The sequence below is a fragment of the Pongo abelii genome, chromosome 10, assembly GCF_028885655.2.
Source record: "Pongo abelii isolate AG06213 chromosome 10, NHGRI_mPonAbe1-v2.0_pri, whole genome shotgun sequence".
Lineage (NCBI taxonomy): Eukaryota > Metazoa > Chordata > Mammalia > Primates > Hominidae > Pongo > Pongo abelii.
Genome location: NC_071995.2, coordinates 37,199,742 through 37,221,709, shown reverse-complemented (window position 1 = coordinate 37,221,709; position 21,968 = coordinate 37,199,742). Strand labels below are relative to the sequence as shown.

Genomic DNA, 21,968 nt, shown 5'->3' with positions numbered 1-21,968 from the left:
AGGTAGAAATGAAACAACTTCAGAAAAGTTACAAAGCTTTAGCGGATCAGATGAACCTCATTTTATCCAAACGTTTGTGGTACATCATGATAGAACAGTTCCTGATGAAGTATGTTTGGAGCAGCAGTGGACTAATTATGGTGGCTATACCTATTATCACTGCAACTGGCTTTGCAGATGGTGGTAATGACATTTATGCTTAATCTCAAATATATTTTTAACATTATTTCTTTTGAAGTTGTCATTGCTAGTTTTATGTGAGCTAAACTGTGTACATAGTCATATTCTAGTTAACAATGGTCCGAAACAATGGCAGACTTTACAGCGTCCAGTGATAAGACCAGCAGTATGAAATAAGGAAACAGTGATTCAAAGACTTTCCCAGTTCTGAGCTATTTCAGAGATCTCTGATGCAGGGTTTCTGGGAGTTGACCGTGAGCAATTTTAATTATATTGCCTAATATAGGATGATTCTTTAGTTTACACTTAACCTCAGAACAAGTTAGTACCCTCAGAAAGAGTATAACACAAGCTTTCCTCATGTGTTATAAACAATAGTTCTACACATCCCATACATTTAGTCTATAAATATTCTATAACTGAATTTGCCCTGCTTTGCGATTTCAAAAGTCAATTGACTACAATGGGCAAGCAGGAATATTGCTTCAGAGAATGCTTAAGTGCCATGGAATAAGGGCTCCTCTACTTGTGAATAATACAGATAACCTCTTATGCAGCATGATTTGGTGGTTTTGTAGGAATGGTGGTTGTCAAGCTGCAGCTGGCTAATTCTATCCTACCACTGTCTCAACAGTTTTTAATAACAGTTTTTATTCTTTGGAATAACAAAGAAAGATAAGGGCAAGGAAGAAAAGACAATGTTAAAATGTTGTATCATCCTTGGATGGGAGCTTGGATCTTAATCGGTTGGAACAGAGAAGAATTAACTGAAGAAGTATTTTCTACTCTTTTCCTAAAATAAGACATCCCTCCTTAAAAATCACTGGACTAAAATTGGCCATAAGCATAGGCTTTGTAGTGAAACAGAGTTTTGTCCAACTTTTGGTTCCCCCTCTTCCTACTTGTATCCTCTTAGTCTGTTTAATTAGAGTTGATTAAACTCCCTATACCTTAGTTTCCTCATTTGTAAAATGAGAACCAGAAAGGCTACTTCAGAGAATTGTTGTGAAGATTTAACTGAATAATGTTTATGAAGTACAGAGCATGTTATACTTGATATATGGTGACAATTATTGCCTAGAAAATAAAAGGTGACAATTATTACCTAGAAAACTAAGAATATTGTTACAGAATCTGCACTGTTTTATAGTTATTTTGTACAGAATTAAGGATGAATAGTTATTTGAAGTGATCTAATAAAAACAATAATTATAATATGCCTTAATGTTTTGAAACAGTGCTTCAATGTTTTAACCAATCCTTACAAAAACACTTGTCAACATTGAGTTATTCTTAACATAAATATGTTCATTTCAGTAAGTTAGTATTTGTCAGCCTTTCTTCGTGGCAAGTGCTATACATATATCAATTATACTTCACAACTGAACTGTGTAATAGACAGTATTTGTAGACCACTGAGAAAATTGAATTTTATTTGGTTTTATGTTTCAAAATTTATTAAAAAGAATTTAATTTTAAAAAGTTTATATTGAAAAAGGTATTGTTAGTAATAGTGTTTTAGACATAATCCTTTCATAATGAAATAAAATTACTTTTTCAAGAGTATTAGAGAGAATGACACTTTAAAATCTACGGTTTTAATATTAGTTTTACCAAAAAAAGTCAAAATTATCAGATACTCACTTAAAAAGTCATTTCTTAAAATAACAATACTCATTTTAAAAGTTTAATATATAATGTATATTAGAGGCAACTCTATAGACAAGATTATGATGTAGTTTTGTTAGTCGGTGCTTGGACACACTGGTGTTATTAAAAAACCCTGGAGTATTCAGCATAGAACAGCAAAAATGCAGCTATTAAATGGTGACAAATTAACCCCACAGAGACCAGTAAGAAGTAAACAATGTATACAAAGAATCTAACAAGCTTATTTAACAAGATGTAATAATATATTTAAAAATAAATCCCACAAATCTTGAAAATACCATATTAAATTAAAGAAACATTAAAATTTTAGATTGAAATATAATAACCACATTGAGGCAGGTGAAACAAAGTATTTCTTAAAGCTTCTTTCAAAAGAAAATTTTTATATAGAGAAAAGTAATGTAAGAATTTCATAGACAGAAAAATGAATTCATATGACACTATTAATTGAGAATGTTCTTCAAAATCTGTAATATCAAGGGTTGCTATCTGTGCTTGTAATGTTTGCAGGTATATGTATGTATTTACTAAATATATTTGTCATACAAAGACTTAACACATGAAAATACCGAGTGACTTTACTTAGCCAAAAGAATTTTTTTAAGATAATAGTATATCTTTAAGGTTTTAGTTCTTGGAATTACATACCATGTATTTTAATCTAATCTTCAGTCATAGTTTACACTTATGCCTTTAGTTGTCCCTTATGTTAGAGGTAAAGTGCATGATGCTATATATTTTAAGGCAAAAAAAAAAAAGGTAGAAAAATAGGTGAGTCAGAAAGAAATGGCAAGGGGAAAATGTGAAGTAGAGGGGGAAAAAAGAGGATAGAATGAAGAAAAAAGAAGGCTGCTGTTCAAATGTTGGCTCTGCTATTTGATAGTTATCCTTTCCTGGGAAAGTTACAGACACTTTATGTACATCAGTTTTCCTATCTTAACTATAGGGATAATTATACACATCTTTCAAAATTTTTACGAAGTTACATGTAACATACTTAATGTGCTTTGAAACAGTCCTTGGCTAAGTAAGAACCTAGGTAGAAGCAATTGTTAATATTTATCATATTCTTACCCTGTGGCTCCTGAGTCAGATATCCTGGATCATATGCTGGCTTCTTTGCTTTCTAGACTGTGACCCTGGGCAAATCATGTAACCTTTTGTCCTTCAATTTCCACATTTCCAAAATGAGAGAAATGATAGCAGCGTTGTTACAAGCATTAAATAAGATCAGATATGTAAACCTTAGAACAAGGCCTGGCTCACAGATATTCAATAGATGTTTGCTAACGTGATCACTGCTGTAGCTTAAAGGAGCAAGTTCGAAAGTGATTAGGAATTCAGAGGTGAAAATGGAGAAAGGAAGAACCCGCATAATTTTTGTTGGAAGAGAAAGGAAAAATAATTCTATTGCAGATTTGCTGTACTATCCACCTAAAACTTTAAGTGAAATCTTATGGTAAGGACAGGATTATGTTTGTATTCAAATTCACATAATAAAATTACATATAGAACATGGCATTTTCACATCAAAAGAGGAGCTTAAAGGCCATCTGGTCTACAGCCCCAGCTTTGCCTAAAGTCACACAATTAGTTAGCGGAAGCTCTAAGGATGGAGGGCGTTATATAACTCCAGATGCACTGCTTTTTTCTACTGCATCATGCTGCCACCATATTAGCTACATTGGAACTTATTCTATAAGGAACATGGGTAAGTTTGAGGCAGAGTAATCATGGGACCAAATGGTTGGCAAAGAGGCATTGAAGTGTTAGATATGTAGAGTTTCTATTATATTATTTTTAAAGACTATCACCCCTTTCTTTACTTAGTATTAAGAGAATGAGTGAAATTATGTGAAGAAAATAGTTACCTGAGGTCTACAACCTCAATTCTTTAACATTAGTAGGCTGCCTTTCTTCTCTTGATATCAAAAGCTGTTCCGGGCAAGGAGGCCAGTGAAAGCTACGAGGTTACTCTGTCGATATCTTATCACAGACACCTAACAGGCAGGAAAAAAGAGTGTCTAAGCTACTAGCACTGCCAGTAATGTCCACGTTTGTGATCTGTGAGTCTGAAGCAGAATATCAGGAGTAACTGAAAAACACTGCATGTACTCCAGTAGCATGAGTGATGCTTTTATTCCTAAAATGTACTGCCAATAAGATTATAACCATAGCTTCAGCTTCTGCTGCATTATTGTCTCATATTCCAATGCCAAATTGTTGAAATGTTATTTTATATTGTGGGCCAATTTGGATATAATTGTACTCTTTTTGACCAATGAACATAGCAGTATCATCAATACATATCAAAGGCATACTTTAAAACTCTAATTAGGTATGCATATAAGTGACTATAATTGTTTAAAGTATAGCATATATGTCAATATGGGCATAATCATTAGTGTACCAGTTAATGAGTTGTCACAAAGTATAATGACCTTCTCACTATCAAGTAGTATTTGCTAGTTTGAAAATTACATAAATAGTATTATATAATACATACTCTTTTATGACTAGCTTCTTTGACTCAGTATTATGCTTATGAGCTTCATCAGTGTTACTGAGTATAACCACAGTATATTTATTGACTTTGCTATATAGCATCCCATTGTATGACTATACCATTTTATTTAACCATTCTGTTTTAGCAGACATTAGATTGTATCCAATTTAGTGGGTATTAGTAATAGTGCTGTTAAGAACATTTTTGTCCATATCTTTTAGTGTATATATATACATATCTGTGAGTACTTAACTAGAAGTAGAACTGCTAGATTACAGCCTATGCATAGGTTCAGCTTTAGCAGATTTTGTAAAACAGTTTTCCAAAAAAAGTTCTTTCAATTTACATTCCCAACAGCAATGTGTGAGGGTTCTATTTCCTCCACATCTTTGTCTGGCTTTTTCGTTTTAGACATTCTCATGAGTGTATAGTGGTACTTCACTGTGGTCTTAGTTTGCATTTCTCTAATGACTAATGAGGTTAAGCACTTTTATTTATTCATTGGACGTTTGGATAGCCTTTGTTATGATGTGCCTGTAAGTCTTTTGCTTATTTTTACATTGGTTTATCAGTTTTTTCTTATTGATTTGTAAAAGCTTTTATGTATTATGTAATGAGTCGTTTGTTGGATATATAATATACATGCACACCACACACACACACATACACATAAACACACACACATTTAATCTCAAATATATTTTCCCACCCTACATCTTGCCTTTTCACTCTCTTAATGGTGTCTAATAGAAATTCATACTTTTACTATAGTTTAATTCACCAATAATTTTCTTTATGGTTAGTGGTTTTATGTCCTATTTAAGAAATATCTGCCTAACTCAACATAATAAAGATATTCCTTATTTTATCTTCTATAAATTTCCTTGGTTTTTCATTTCACATTCAGATCTTCAGTCATTTAGAATGGATGTTTATATATGGTGGAGGATAGGCGCAGGTTATAAATTTTGTCAAGATTTGTCAAGATGACAAAGAGAAAGATAAATGAAGAGAAACTCAGATGATAAGCTTGAAAAAAGTAGAAGAATAAACTTACTTTTCATTTTTTAAAAATAATACACCTTATTTCTTTAGGTAAGTTTTAGGTTTACAAAAATTGATCAGAAGGTACAGTGGTCCTAAACACCCTCTCCCGCCATAGTTTCCCCTATGCCTTATATCTTGTATTAGTGTGGAACTTTCATTACAACTGATGAACCAATATCTATTCCTTATTAACCAAAGTTCATAATTTACATTAGGCTTCACTGTTTGTGATGTACATTTGCAAGGGTTATGATAAGTATATAAGGCATAACCTTAAGTTTAAAATTCTTTCCCATCTTTTCTGTGAAATAACAAGACATGTGACCAATTTTCAATATGTACTTGTTACTATCAGAGCTCCAAAGTAGCAGTAAAATGAACAGGTATAGTGTTAAATATGAAATCCTTAAATGAGGAACTTTTGACAAAATAGCTAAAATATTCAGTGAGGACAAAAAGAATGTATTGACCTAGAATAAAAACTGCTTAGTATTTTAGGTCATGGATTTATATCTCTGGCACTAAGGAATCTGGCCCTGTCTTAGAGGTCAGGCAGTTGGCTGTTGTGTGCCTGACAAAATACTACTGGCAATGCTCTCACAGTACCTGCCAAAGAACAACTAGTAGAATAAAAAGCCACATAAAATCTGCAGGAAGCTTTTGTTATTTTATTGCTAAAAACATTAAGAAGACCCAGTAAGCATTAATCTGCCAAAGCAAGACACAAATTATCATGCCGTATGAAACGCCAGTCCATCTGTGCAAATGTTTTTTCCTCTTAACAGAGGCTGTCGATGAAAACTACTATTCGAATCCCTTTTAACCCAAATTCATAAAATTCCATAATTATTTTAGATTGTCAGCCAGATTTTCTATGAGCCAAAACTATTCTTAGCATTTTAACTGATATAAGAATTTACTATTTTGGTACTCTTTTTGTGGCTATCTAAATTGTATCACACATTTACATGTCTTTAAGAATATCTATATTCTGTTCCCAGTCTATTTATGTAACCACATCTTTTGCTTCTCCCTCATACCAATGCTCATCAGCCTTTTTGTTTTCCTTCTTTAGGTAAACTAATTAATTAACTTCAAGGGGACTAACAGTAGTTCTCTAGAGCAGTGATTATCAGTAGGGCTAGGAGAGGACACATTGGACTATGGTAAAACATCTCCATGAACTCATGGTGATTCTGATAGTCCATGAAATCAGTGCTTGACATCAACCCATACAGTAAACTTAACCAGTTTGTCATTCAATTAGCATTACTTGACATGTCCCTTCTCTGTGCTATTGCTTATGCCGTACTTTTAATCTATTAAAATTTTATGCCATCTTCAAGACATCTCTCAAAATCTACTCCTCCATGAAGCATTTTCTGTCTCTTGCAGCAAGTAATAATTTTTGCCCTCTCCAAACACCTTGCATTAACTCATCCAGGCTTCCCTACATAATTGTTTAGGAATTTGACATCTCTCTTCTACCAAGCTGCAAGCTCCCTCAGGAAAAAAAAATCTGAAAATCACATTTTTTCCTGTTATATTCCACAGTATCTTGCCTAATTTCTTGCACATCTAGATGTCTAGTAAATACATGCTGGGTGAATTTTACCTTATATTGTGCAGGTATCCATTTCAAATAAGTTAAGCTGTCTATGTGCAAAAAAAGTAAAAATATCTGGTAATTACAGCAAGGCATAAAGTATATATTTGCACTGAAATCCTTTGAGATCAATTAGAGTGAACTAAAAATCAAAATGGGCCTATGGCTATCTATATCACTGCTACTTTCCTCCTTAGCTTATAATATCTAGTTTGGAAATTTGAAGATAATCTATAGAAGGACCAGCTAGAGAATCAAATTGATGAAAAGATTAAAGTAACAACCTGGAGAATGTAATTTTGGATACTAAAACTAAAATTGAGTGGATATACAATAATAGCAACGACAACTAGAAAAAATAATAACTGCTGATATTTAGAGCACTTACTGTGGGCCATGTATTGCACTAACGCTTTATTTGGTTTTCACCAATAACCCTTAGAACCCTAAAAGATAGGGCTGTTTGAGATAGTTATGTACCTCATTTTACAAGTGAGAAAACAGGTGTGGAGAGGTAAGTGTCTTGCCCTACTTACCTTACTACTTGCTTATAAGGAATAAAACCTAGATTCAAACCTAGTCTGATTCCTAACTCTTAACCATAATTTTCCATTGACAGTAATTTAGGATGTTCATCCATCCATCCATCCACTCATCCATCCATTCAATACACATTAAGGAGTACTATGTGTTAGACATTGTGCTGAATACTAGGAATAAAGAATAAAACACACAGTCTGGACCTTCAGAGAAATTATAGTCCACTGAAAGAGACAAGGATTCTTAGGAAAACATTTAGTAAAGTGTTAACTCTTAAAGAAGGAGAAAAAGTTAGGCAAGAAAGAAAGGAAAGTATATTAAAGTCCAGAGAAATCACATACACAAATGCCAGAGGATTAACAGAGTATGTCACATATGGGGTGCTGCTGGAGCGTAGGGTGAAGGATGGTTGAGAAAGGTAGACAGAGGCTAGATTATGAGAATCAGCTAATTTGCATTTCTATTAAAGAAACCACACCATAAACGTTTGTTTATTAGTTAGTAGTATTAATATTTAATTACCAGATCAATACTATTTTATTGCCCAGTAGGTATTTTATTTTATTTTATTTTATTTTATCTTATTTTATTTTATTTTATTTTATTTGAGGCAGGGTCTCACTCTGTCACCCAGGCTGCAGTGTAGTGGTGTGATCTCCACTCACTGCAACCTTCACCTCCTGGGTTCAAGCGATTCTTGTGCCTCAGCCTCCCAAGTAGCTGGGATTGCAGGAATCTGCCATCATGCCCGGCTAATTTTCGTTTTTTTTTTGGTAGAGATGGGTTTTCACCATGTTGGCCAGGCTGGTCTCAAACTCCTGGTCTCAAGTGATCTGCCTGCCTCAGCCTCCCAGAGTGGCAGGACTACAGGCATGAGCCACCACACCCGGCCACCCAGTAGTACATTATTGCTCCCTCCTAAGGGCAGGGAGTCCAATATGGAAAGAGTTGAAAGAATGCTAAATGAAAATAGTTTTAGTTCCTTTTGATTTATTTGTCCCAACTCTCATTTTGGAAAAAATAATAAAACAAGAGGAACTTTAAACAAAATCTGATACAAACACTTATTTCTCTCCTCTCCTCTCTCTTCTTTTCTTCTTTTTTTCCTTTCCTTTCTTCTTTTGAGAAGCGGTCTCACTCTGTGGCCCAGGCTGGAGTCCAGTGGCATGATCTCTGTTCACTGCAACCTCCACCTCCCAGGTTCAAGTGATCCTGCTGCCTCAGCCTCCCAAGGAGATGGGACTACAAGCACGCGCCACCACATCTGGCTTATTTTTGTGTTTTTAGTAGCGGCAAGGTTTCACCATACTGACCAAGCCAGTCTCAAATTCCTGACCTCAAGTGATCCGCCTGCCTAGGCCTCTCAAAGTGCTGGGATTATAGGCGTGAGCCACTGCATCCGGCCCAAACACTGAATTTTCAATGATTCATTATATTTCTAGAAAATTGCTACTACTAATGAAAAATTAATATGTGGTTGTTTTAGCCACAATTTAGTTTGTATAATATAAAACATTAAGTTACTAAAAAAAAAAAAACTCAGTAGTTTTGTAATTTGTTTTTATATCTAGAGGATGGCCAAAAGCAACTTATGGTTAGTGAACGGACAGAAGCCTTTACCACTGCTCGAAATTTACTAGCCTCTGGAGCTGATGCTATTGAAAGGATTATGTCTTCATACAAAGAGGTACTTGCATTTCTTATTGTCAATTCAATTAAAATAAAATTTATGAAAATCAAGCAAAATGTCAATTACCAAGTATACTTAGTATTTTGGAAACATATCTTTTCTCTGCCAAAAATTGCTGAGTATAATCAAGATTAAGGGCAGCAACTCACAAGTGTAATGCTGCTAATATCCTTTGTTTTATAATACTATCAATTGTTACTTCTCTTTTTCTCTCTATAGTGTGATATCTTTGTTTTCACATTTTAAAGAAACCCTTAGGCATGAACTCTGGAGCCAGAGTGCCTAAATTTTCATTTTATGAATTTACAAATTATGTGACCTTGGGTCAAGGTCGCTAATGGGTCTGTGTCTCTGTTTCTTCATCTATAAAATGGGGATAATGATAACACTGACTTGTGGGGTTGTTGTGAGTTGATACATGTAGAATATTTAAAACAGCACATATTAAAGACTCAATAAATGTTAGCTAATAACATTCCTTATATATCTTGCAAACTTTTACCTTTCCTTCATTAAATGGGTAATACCTTCTTACCATTGGGCATTCTTCCTGCAGAGTTTGGGTCTTCCTGTTTTGTGTCCATCTCAGTGTATGTCTGATGTTTTACCATATTATAACTGTCTACATTGCCCGCATCACGCCACTTAGCTCCTTGAAGCAGGAACTGCCTTACTCATCTTTACATTTCTAATATCCATTTTCATACTTGGAATACTGTATGTGGTTAATAAATATTTGTTGACAAAATAGTAATAAGACCTGCAGATACCACAGGGCCAAGGTTAAAATTACTTAATTTAATTCAGATATTACACAATGTTCCCATAAAAGTTATTCTCACTACCAGTTACTCTTATGGCTATCATATCAATATAAATTCTAGAGCATCATTGTAAATTTAGCTGCATATTAAGTCAGCCTTGAATAAACTATATAAAAGAGTTACAAAGGGCTAGCAATCAACTCAATTTTTTTAAAAAGTTCAAATAGTAATTTTGATAATCTGGAGACACAGTCTTTGGGATAGATTTGTTGATGTAGTAAATTACTTAAAATTGAATGACAAATCAAAATTTTATTTATCTCACATTAAAATATTGTGCTATCTAGGTTAGAGAAATGATACCAATTAGTTTTTCTAAACTGTCTCCAACTCAACAAATGATTGCATTTTGCTTTATTTTGCCTGAATTTACTTTTAATCATAAAATGTTCACTTCTAAAAATTCTTGTACTGCTGTGACGGCACATGAAAGCACCCACCATGCCTTCTCTGCTAGCACCAGAGGGACCAAGTTTCCTTTGCGGAGTTAGGGTTCTAAGACAAATTCTCTGTCTTGTACCCCAAAGTAATTTGTCTACCGGCACATTCTTAGTTTTTGTCAGACACTTCCTGCCATCTTCACACTCCACCCTGGTCCACTGACTCATTGCCTCCTGCCTTTCTTGAATTGACCTCTACTTGTGGTTTCGGAATTTTTTTCTATGCAAATATTTATATTTGCCCAGGTTTCACTTGAATCCCTATTTTGTTAATCTTTAAATTTGTTTTCCTCTACTTGGCAACTCAAGAGTTTCTTCTAGATACCATTAGAAATCATCATTTAAATAGCTATAATATTAATGTATAGAAATGAAATAACAGTGTAATTACAGATCTCTCAGTAGAGATGTGTTGTAGAAGGCTTTTAATAATAATACCTACTTATTTACTGCTTATGTTTTCCATACAGAGAAATTTTACACAAATGTCAGCATTGTTGTATTTTTCCGCAATTTATTAAGAAACATTTATTTCTGAGATGCCTTGCTTATTCTTGTGCATTCTTGTGCAAGAACTATCCTTAGTTCTTGTGCATTCTCTTTCATTGAGAAACATGTTCTTGATAGGAAATGAGTCACCTTTCACAGTACGCTGATAGCAAGGTGTTCTCTTAATAGAAAAACAGCAGGAGGTTAACCAAAATGAACAGCTGACAGAATAGGAACAAGGCACCATTCCATTGAGCTTTGTGGACTAAATTAGATATTTAGCTCATCTTATAATCTTACCTAGAAAAAAATAATATATTTAATGTTTTTCTTTGGGCATATAAGTCATGTTTGGCTTCAAAAGAAGCTGGATTGTGGGAATTATACTGAAAAGGATTTGAAGCTTTTCATTGAGCTTGCTCTCAATATTGGTATCCTGCCAAATACAGGAATTTTGACAATCAATTTGGCTCGGAAACATTCATTTCATAATAGGACAAAAAGGTACTTTTCTCCTACTGAAAACTTCCTATTTTAAATAGAAAAAAGATACCAAAAATAAAAGATTATAATTTCATTGAATGACCTTAAGCTTTCCACAAAATTTATAATTTATTGGAAATGAATTTCATCATGTAAACAGAGGTCAAATCAGAAATTTGACTGAAAGATTCTTAAGTCTCATTAATATTCTGAAATCTGTATATTATGTTTTATATTTTCAATCAAACATATTATTGTGTTATAGTGCTCTTTTGTACTGTCATGTGTTTTAGTTTTCAGATGTATTATATATCTCTCATGTATAATACAATAGGATCTTTAACATTAAGTCAAGAAGCTTATCTGATTACATATTTATTTAAAATCTTGTCTTGGGTATAGTAACTCTATTTTATATCTCTGCGTTGCTTTTAGGTCACTGAATTAGCAGGCTACACTGCTCGAGTGTACAATATGTTTTGGGTCTTTGATGAAGTAAAAAGAGGCATTTATAAGAGAACTGCTGTCATTCAAGAGTCTGAAAGCCATAGCAAGAATGGAGCTAATGTAGAATTACCTCTCAGTGACACATTGGCAATTAAAGGTATTAAGCTCAAGTTCTTTTATATTTTCCTATATTTAAATGTCTATCAACAGAACCAAAGCTTAAGAAGGTAGCTTTTAGTAGTTACAAAGTACCAACATTTAAATAACCAACATTATTTAAACAGCAATCCCTAATATTAGTATTGCAATTTGAGAGGTGGTGACTAACATTACCATAAAAACACAGTGTTATGCTACTTTTATTTAGGACACAATTTTCCAAATTATTTTTGGAAACTGCACATATGGCATAATGAATCGTTTGCTTTTAAAATTCATCTAACAAATAGAATTCAAGCTAATGTCATGTTGTTCTTCATTATACTGTTTCTAAACTTAAATTTGGTTACATATTTTTTAAAATTGCATTATTCTACGTCTTATTTCCCTTTTTTGCAGCACTGTGTTTTTTTTTCTATAGGAAATGTTAATTTAGGGAAATAGAGTAGTTGTAAAAATTAAGGCTGGGTTATTTCAGATTGTATAGCTTTGCTATTGTAATGATGTTGACATTCAATTATTATAAAATGTTTCTCAGAAAGATTTTCCAAGTATATGTGTCAATATGTACAAATTTGCATTACATTAAACTTTGCTTCAGGTCTGGATATCTATATTTACATTTGTTTCTGTGATTTATTACTGTGAATTATCTTTATAATTGAAATTACCTGTTATACTGCATAATAATTTAAGTTATTTAATCAGAAACCTGTGATAATGTTTGTATCTTACACTTTTTCTTAATTACAGGAAAAGTTATTGATGTGGATCATGGAATTATTTGTGAAAATGTTCCTATAATTACACCAGCAGGAGAAGTGGTGGCTTCCAGGCTAAACTTCAAAGTAAGATGATATTCAAGAATCTTCTGATTGTTGCCATCACACTAATACAAAACAACTCAGAATTCATGTACCTTATGTTAAATACTTGGAGGAGCATTTGGAAAGGGGAAATCAAGAAAGGTATGCACAGTGGCTCAATTACAGAAGCGGTTATTCCTCAGAAAGCAGAGAGAAAAGAGAAATTTGATTTCTACTGCTTTATTGCCAGGTTGAAAATCAAAATTATAGTGTACAAGGTAATTTTGGGGAACAATAGGAAATTTCGTCAGAAATTTGCACCTGGAAATATATTTTAATTTTTTGCCTTATAGAAATTACTTTTTGAAAAGCCAATACTGTAATATATTTACTAAAATATGAATGGAGGACATTAGCAAGTTTAATTTTGTCAATATACATTCTGTGACTTAAATTTTTAAAATAATTACATGTACTAATGTACTAGTATAAAATAATCAGAAGATTTGTGGATTGGAATTTAGTTTTTAATTCTGTTGACAATAATTTGTTATTTAATATCTTATGTATTAATTACAAAAACTAAAACGTAAAAGTATGTAATAAACCTGAGTCTCTGACTTAAGGCATTATAAAATTCAAACACACATTTTGGGATTCAAGTACAAAATAATTTGCTGACAAGCATTAATGACACAATATAGCAAGTTGAGCTTAGTTCAAACAAAGAAATGGTTTGACTTGATAAAAGAATTACAAACATGATAACACATATGCTAATTAATGATTTTAGTATGGACTTTAGTCAAGGTTTAATTATTAAAGATGTATTTGCAAATATTTTGGGTTACAGAGAGTTGAAAGGAGAGGATGAGTAGCATTGAACAGGGTAAAATCCTGTGTCAGTAAATTTAAAGAAATTGTATTTTTAGCTGCAATTTGGTCAGACTTTATTTTTCCATGTATAGACCTATAGGATGATCTAATTACTAGGATCTGACCACAAGCACCAATTAGGTACTCATGGCACACACAGAGTATTTAACTATTTATTAATGGTTTCACAATTTATAATTTATCATTTTATAGAGAGGGTTTTTTGGTCTGGATACATTTTATAATATCGACTCTTGTTGCTCTATTTATTTAATAAATAGTGTACATGTCTTGAGCTTTGCTTACTAACTACATTAGTGTGGGCATATCACACTCTTTCTGCAGAAAAATTTAGAGCCATTTCTTTCACACAGAATAAACGAAACTAAAAATACTCAATCTAGTGAAAGTATCTTAGAAGGTCTGAAGTTGTACAAAGATATGCATTAGTAAAGTACACTTTCTTCATAATTATTCATTTCTAACTCAGACAGAGAACTATATTTAAATTCTCAGGTCCCTAAAATATAATAGGAAGTTCTGTTTCCTCTGCATAGATTGAAAAATAAGTTTCTAGAGGAAAGGATCTCATACCTTTGTTAGCCTTCAGGATTAAAAAACCATTTGCAGGCCGGGCGCGGTGGCTCACGCCTGTAATCTCAGCGCTTTGAGAGGCTGAGGTGGGCAGATCACCTGAGGTCAGGAGTTCGAGACCAGCCTGGCCAACGTGGTGAAACCCTGTCTCTACTAAAAAATACAAAAATTAGCCGGGCATTGCGGCGGGCACCTGTAATCCCAGTTACTCGGGAGTCTGAGGCACAAGAATCACTTGAACCCAGGAAGCAGAGGTTGTAGTGAGCCAAGATCATGCCACTGCACTCCAACCTAAGACAGAATAAGACTCAGTATAAAAAATAAATAAATAAATAAAATGCTTAAAAAATTAAAAATTATTTGCAGAAGAAAAGTTAGTGTGAGACAAAAAGAATTCTAAGCATCAGAGAACTTTATGCTGAGAAAAATATTAATATTAATGTAGAAAGTCTCCAATTACCCCTCAAAATGTGTTAAATTTCTGAGAATTCCTAATAGAGAATGGCCCTATTAAAATATTTTGCCAATGTGCTTTTCACCATGATATATATGTTATTTAAAAAATCATTTGGAAAATATTTATGCTTCTACAAAATTAAACCCTTAGCCTTTTCTCTAGTGAAAGAGCACAAGCAGATAACAAATTAATTTTTTCTAGCTTCTTCCTAAGATTTTCTTGGTATGCTAGCAATATAATAATACTCTTTCATCTTTGAGGTCCAGTATGATGTATTCTACATTATTGATACTTCAATATTGGTGTCCTTTCTATACAAAGCTAGATCTACAGACATCCTGTAAATTTCTGATATTTATTTTTTGGGTATCACTGATTATAAAATTTCATTTGCTCTAGGTAGAAGTAGATAAAAATTGTAAATGGTGTTTCTGTTGCTTGTTCTTCACAATACCCTTTAAATACCATAATAAGACAACTTCTTCATCCTATTGTGTGGAATGGGAACTCAAGAAATTTAACAGTTTAAATGTCAATAATAAGATAGAAAATAAAGGGAAGCATCCAATAGATAATAAATAACCTGTTTTATTTATGAATATTATATATATATTATTCACATACATGTAATATTCTATGTGTGTGTGTGCTTTAATTCATCCCTAGACATGAGACTAAAACACAATCCTCTTGCTTTCCTCTATCCTTGGTTTGTTAAACATATTTTCTCCATCTGTGAATAAAGCAGAATTTGAATCATCTTCTCTCTCTGATTATGGGCTTTTGTGATTTTTGTAGCATTTCAGACTGCTGAAGTGTAAAATTAAACAGCCCAGCTGACTCCTTGGATAACTGTGCTTTGTAGCTATTAACTGCAGTTAATTTTCAGTTGTATTTGAATTCAATGTAAATTTAATCCAATATTAATATCAAAATATAATGTAATATATTTTTACTTAAATTTTTATGATTTGTCTTATTTCCCAGGCAGTTGTTTTTCTCTATGTGTATGTGGTATCTGATAACAAATTACAATTTTGGAAAGCCAGTGCCCATTTCAAGAAGATCCATTTTCTTTGGAATTGAATTATTTTATGATGCTTTTAGCTTCAGAGAATAGTCAAAAGCCAAATTTGTTCTCAACCCTGAAATATTTTTCCTTGATCTCTTGCCCATCCTAGGTTATCATGTGTTTGAACATTTTAAAAAAATAATTTACTTTTAGGTGCTGCCAAAATAAATCATTTTAAACTATTGCAGTTTGTAATTTTATTTCTTACTTTAGGTAGAAGAAGGAATGCATCTTTTGATAACTGGTCCCAATGGTTGTGGGAAAAGTTCTCTCTTCAGAATTCTAAGTGGGCTCTGGCCTGTGTATGAAGGAGTCCTCTATAAACCACCTCCTCAACATATGTTTTATATTCCACAAAGGTAAGTATATCTTTTTATATTACAAGAAACAATTTCCTTTTGCTCTTGAATTGTCTTGATTCCTCAAGCTCCTCAGTTTATATATCTTTAAGAATGTTTTTATTAAGAGAAACTATTAAGGAAATAAAAATTCACTTAGCCCAAAATATTTTATTACTGCTTTGATTGTAATACTCTCCAGGACAATACCACTTCTTTTCATTTTCACATCTGTCTACATGTAATAAATACTCAAAGACTGCAGATGTTAGTCTCAAGGAATAACAAGCAGCCTGTTCCAGAGAATGATTAGATTGCCTGAGATGTCAGATTATCTCTTCTCACAGAAAAATAATAACACCTGGATAAGTATACAGCTCTCTCCATCAAGCTGCATACATTCATATATTCTAAAATTGTTCATTTATATTTGAGCCTCCATAAAATAGACTTTACAATTATGCTATATGATTATTTAGTGATGTGTAACTTTCTTAAGTAAATTTTTTTACTGTAAGAATGAGTATCATGTAAACATAGAAAAAGAACATTATTTCTTCAGAGCTCTTTACCTATTATCTTCCCTGAGAACAATTAGAAATGTCTAAAATTCAAAGTTATACACTAAGAATTTGTAATATTCATTGTGGATAAGAGAAGATGAAGTTTGAAGAACTTCCTCATGTTAATTGGACCCAGTAATTTTTCCATCTGTCATCATCCTGGATACATAGACATCCCATAGAGGACTCCTACTATGTCAGAGGACTGTTTTGTGGAATCTAACAAGTGCCTAGGCTGGAAGTATAGTACAAGTACAAACATAAAAGTCACATCAAGTATGGTGCTCTCATATGTCCCTTTTGTCCCTTTGCCTTTGCCTGAATGTACTGTACAATCCTGTCTACTGGCCTAATTTTTAGACCAGACATAGTAGTTAGGCAGATGAGGTTTTGTGGGTTTTTTTCTTTAAAGTAAGACATACAGTGGTAGTAGGAAGCTGCCTGGAATATAGGAGAATGAAGAACTGCATTGGCTGAAAATGCTGGACATGAGCAATGACATAGATATTTGTGTTTAACACAAAATAGATAACATTTTGTGACACCAGAAGCATTGTCCCTTTCTGTCTATGCTTTCAATTCCTTTGGGAAACATTCTGATTCTGAAAGCTAAATTATACTGCCAAAAGTTTCTGTTTTAGACATTAATGTGTTTAGTAGGTTGATTTTACTTTTTTATTTAGGTTAGAAGGCATAGAATTATAAAGAAAATTTTCTATTATATCATAGAATTCTATTCTCTTGATGCAAGTAAAATCACATAAATAAATTTTATATTTTTAGCTACAGTTGTTGAATATAACTTTGACCTGAACAATATAAAACATTTCCAGAGAATAAGAAAGTGAAGAAATTCTAGCCTTTGCCTGCAGAGATACTTGACTCTGTTACTTTGCAACAAACAAAAATCACTAGGAAACTTTTTCTTAGTTATGAAATTTACTGTTGCCTAAGCAAAAAAACCAACTGCAATCTAGTTAAGGAGAAAAATAACAATGAGAACTCTATTTTTCAGGCTAAAATGTATTTTAATAATTACTGTTAAAAGTCATTTACCTTGATTATATGGCTTTTAGAAACATGAACATTTGGGTATATGTTAGAAATTTTATAGGACCATTATCCTTGCAAAAACCATAGAATTTATTTAAATCCATATGTAAACTGAGAATCTAAATGTAGTGTTTCTTACATTCTAAAAGCTATTTTTTCGAGTAAATTTAAAAAATAATCATACGTGTTTTTATGATGTAAAAGAAAGCTGCTATGCAACCTATTTCAAAATATTTATTAGTAGGTAACTGCCTTATGATATTCTCATTAGTAAATATAATCTGGCTGGGTGGGGTGGCTCATGCCTGTAATCCCAGCACTTTGGGAGGCTGAGGCAGGCAGATCACCTGAGGTCAGGAGTTCGAGACCAGCCTGACCAACATGGAGAAACCCTGTCTCTACTAAGAATACAAAATTAGCCAGGTATAGTGGTGCGTGCCTGTAATCCCAGCTACTCAAGAGACCGAGGAAGGAGAATCTCTTGAACCTGGGAGGCGGAGGTCACGGTGAGCCGAGATCGCGCCATTGCACTCCAGCCCGGGCAACAAGAGCAAAACTCCACCTCAAAAAATGTATATATAATCTAATTTATTGTATTAATTCATAATAATCAAATATAAGTTAACTACTAGTTTAGCAGCAAAAAAAATGAAATTTCATTATAGAATTGACACTTACGTATGAACTTCACAAGTCATAAGACAGAGCTTTACAATAATCCCCCTGTATTCACTTTTTGTGATTGAAAGACTTCTGGGTAGAGGATGAGTCTCTTTAGGGATTGATCAGAATGTACATTAATTGTTACTTGCATGGGAGAAAAATAGAGTATATTTTGTAAAAGTGGATTTATAATGATGTCATGTAGTATACAGAAGAAAGAAGTGAACTACTAAGGAAAAATTATAATTAACTATATTAGGCCATTCATTTTTTTAACCAAATCTTCACAAAGAATGCTGCTATAGCTCAGTTCATAAGCTTGGAAAGCTGAATTCCTAATAAATTATGAAACCACCTCAATGTTTTCCCAGCTAGTGTTATCTAGTACTTTAGCAGTGTTAATAATGAGAACCAGATAAAAGAAAATCTCGGCTTCAGTTCAAGAATACACACACAAAAAAATGTTGGTAGATAAATTAGTTTCAAAACAGCTTCCCCTTATCCTATCTTCATTAATGATGACATATGATCATTAGTGGAGCATCAAATACGTTTTTGGAAAGAAATGTTTCATCAAAATGTAGATTAACCATTCTAAATCTATGGAATGGTGTATGTTAAATTGCTTAGTATTGCTCAGGTAATACTTTAAAACGGTATTCTGGAAATTTTAGGCTGTTTGAGTTTCTGAGCCATGTGAATGTACTCCTTAAGCTGATGATTGAAACTCACTGCTCTCTCCTATATTAGCCATCCTGACCTCAGGAAAAGTCTTTCATTTGGACATAGATCCTGAATTTCTTCTGTCAATTCTTGTTGCAGTTTATCTGTCTTCCCAAGTCCCTAAGGACAGATTTGTGATCCCCTGCTCTCACTTTCACAAATCCACTAATTTATAGCCTATTTGTTACCTCCTAATCCCCTGGTAAGTTTCTGTCTTCATCCATGAAAGCCCCTAAACCCACCCTTTTATTTGTTTATTTTGTTCACCTGCTAACAAAATTTTATAGTATGCTAGCAATCATCAAAATAATAAATTGGAATATTTAGTGGGAGTTGGGGGTAGAGGGAGAGTGGGAGAGAAGCAATAGAGGAAGGGAAAGAAGGAAGAAAGACAGATGATAATAGATATTTGCTGACAAAATATATTTTGCTCAGAGCAAAATCGTGCTTTCTTTTGTACTAGTTTTTAAAAATAATACTCCAGAAGATCATTTGCGTACATCACATTACAGTCAGGCCTCTGTATCTGCAGCTTCCACAACCTTGGATTCAACCCACCATGAATAAAAAATATTTTTAAAATAAACACTAAAAACAACATAACCATAAAAAACATACAAACAAAAAACCAATGCATAGTATTTGTATTGTGTTAGGTATTACAAGTAATCTAAAGATGATTTAAGGTATATAGGGGGATGTGTGTCGGTTATATGCAAATACTATGGCCATTTTATATAAAGGCATCTGCGGATTTTGGTGTTTTCTGGGGTCCTGGAACCAATTCCACCCTGGGCACCAACCCCTCATGTAATTCTAACACGTATGCTCTTACTACCTACCCTTCCTTGGCAGAAATACCTTGAAAAAGAAATTTTAATTGTAATTTTCTTACTATTCAAACTTACTATGCAGGCCCAAATACTAAGGCCCACAAGATCTGAAATCGATTCAGGCTTCCCACAATGGTGTACAAAAAGGCAACTTGTATAAACTTCTGCCCATCCATGACTTTGGAGTCTGAGAAACAACAGGTTCAGAAAGTGAAAGAAGGATTATATATAAGTATAGAATTAAATCTGATCAAATACTTTTTTTACAGAAAGAAAAAGAAAAAAAGGGAGAAATAGCTGGAGTATTGTGTTTCATGTCAGGGAAATACAATTTTTTTTTCATTTAGTCTTTTTAGGATAGACAATAATTAGGATATAATCTCATTATGATGTTTATGTATCATTTAGTTATAAATAAAAATATTCAACTAACTGAAATAAAAACCAGAAATAAGTGCCTCAAAAAGGCAAGAAATGCTATGGATGTTCAAAATGAGGAAAAAAATTGAACAGTGTGTCATTTAACCTGAGTTTTGAAAGTAACTCAGGATTTGAACAGTTGCCATGGATTGCATCACTTTCTCCAATTTCTAAATAGGTAGGAAATACCACAGATTCAAATAAGCAGAAGTTTTTGTTTTTTGGACACTTTTGGATAGCATAATGTTCTTTCCTACTCTCCTCTAACACACTATGCTGAGAAAAGAAAGCATTTCTTAGACTCATCTTCACTAATAAGAAGTCATCAGTACATACTGGAAATAATAGTGCTCATCCTCTCGGTCCTTACTCGTTGCTGCACTGCACTGTTTCTTTTAGCTGAAGTTCTTTAATTTAATTTTTTAAGGTTTTTTAGTACTTTGGATGTTTGCCATTTTCCCAGTCTCTAGCTAAGGAGCTCAATCTGCTCTCTATAAGTAAGTGACACAATTTTATATGTTAAATTGCTTCTCAAAAAGCATAATAAAAGATGACGGTAGCTTGCTTCCACAACACTCATTACTTTTTGTTTCCTGTTTTCAGAAGATATTCTGAAATTATGAGTAACATTTTACTTATCAGCCCAATATTTGTTTATTTCTAACTATTAACTACTACTTCATTTACAGGGTTGTGTGCACAAGTACCATGTTACTTAATCTCCTAGATTAAATATAAATACTACTTAATAAATAAAGTTATGAATCACATTTTAAAATTAAATGCAACATAAAAGTCTTAAATTTGATTGTAAGCAGGAATGGTAACATCACTAATTAGATTGTACAGGAAATTAAATATAGATAATAACTTTATTTCTATCTTGTTACGCATGAATAATACATATTAATTATGTTCTGTATAAGTTATGCTAAATAGAGTACTTTCAAGTAATTAAATTGAATTTCAAAGGGACTACAGACTTTACTTAGCGTTATATGGAATTTCAAAGCCAGAGTTAGACTATACCAAGTCTTTGAATACAAATCTTCTGTACTCACTGCCTCTCATTTTCAGATTAATAACATTATCACATTTAAGCATTTTCTTATGATGAAAAAAATCCTACTGTTTTTGATCTTGAATATTTTCTCAGATAATCATAATACAGTCTGTATTACTTTCCCAACTTACTGAGGAATAACAAAATATCATTCTTTATAATTTGTCTTCACTTTTCAAAAATGTCTGTATTCTTCAACTGTCTTCTTTTTTCTTTTTCTTGTTTTGAAACAGAGTGTCACTCTGTCACCCAGGCTGGAGTGCAGTGGCACAATCTCGGCTCACTGCAGCCTCTGCCTCCTGGGTTCACCATGGTACCACCATGCATGGCTAATTTTTTATTATTTGTATTGACAGGGTTTTCCTACGTTGCCAGGGCTAATCTTGAACTCCTGGCCTCAAGTGATCATCCCACCTCAGCTTCCC

The 21,968-nt window shown here is 33.0% G+C and overlaps 1 protein-coding gene across 3 annotated transcripts in view; it reads left to right on the top strand.

The window, feature by feature from the left end:
* Nucleotides 1-21,968, top strand: part of ABCD2 (ATP binding cassette subfamily D member 2) — a 72,658-nt gene that overhangs the window by 2,933 nt on the left and 47,757 nt on the right. For all 3 annotated transcript variants that reach the window (XM_002823102.4, XM_054527115.2, XM_054527116.1), the window contains exons 2-6: nt 3-183; nt 9,122-9,237; nt 11,912-12,080; nt 12,836-12,930; nt 16,101-16,246. In XM_002823102.4, coding sequence (XP_002823148.2) covers nt 3-183; nt 9,122-9,237; nt 11,912-12,080; nt 12,836-12,930; nt 16,101-16,246 — 707 coding nt within the window. The remainder of the gene's footprint in view (nt 1-2; nt 184-9,121; nt 9,238-11,911; nt 12,081-12,835; nt 12,931-16,100; nt 16,247-21,968) is intronic.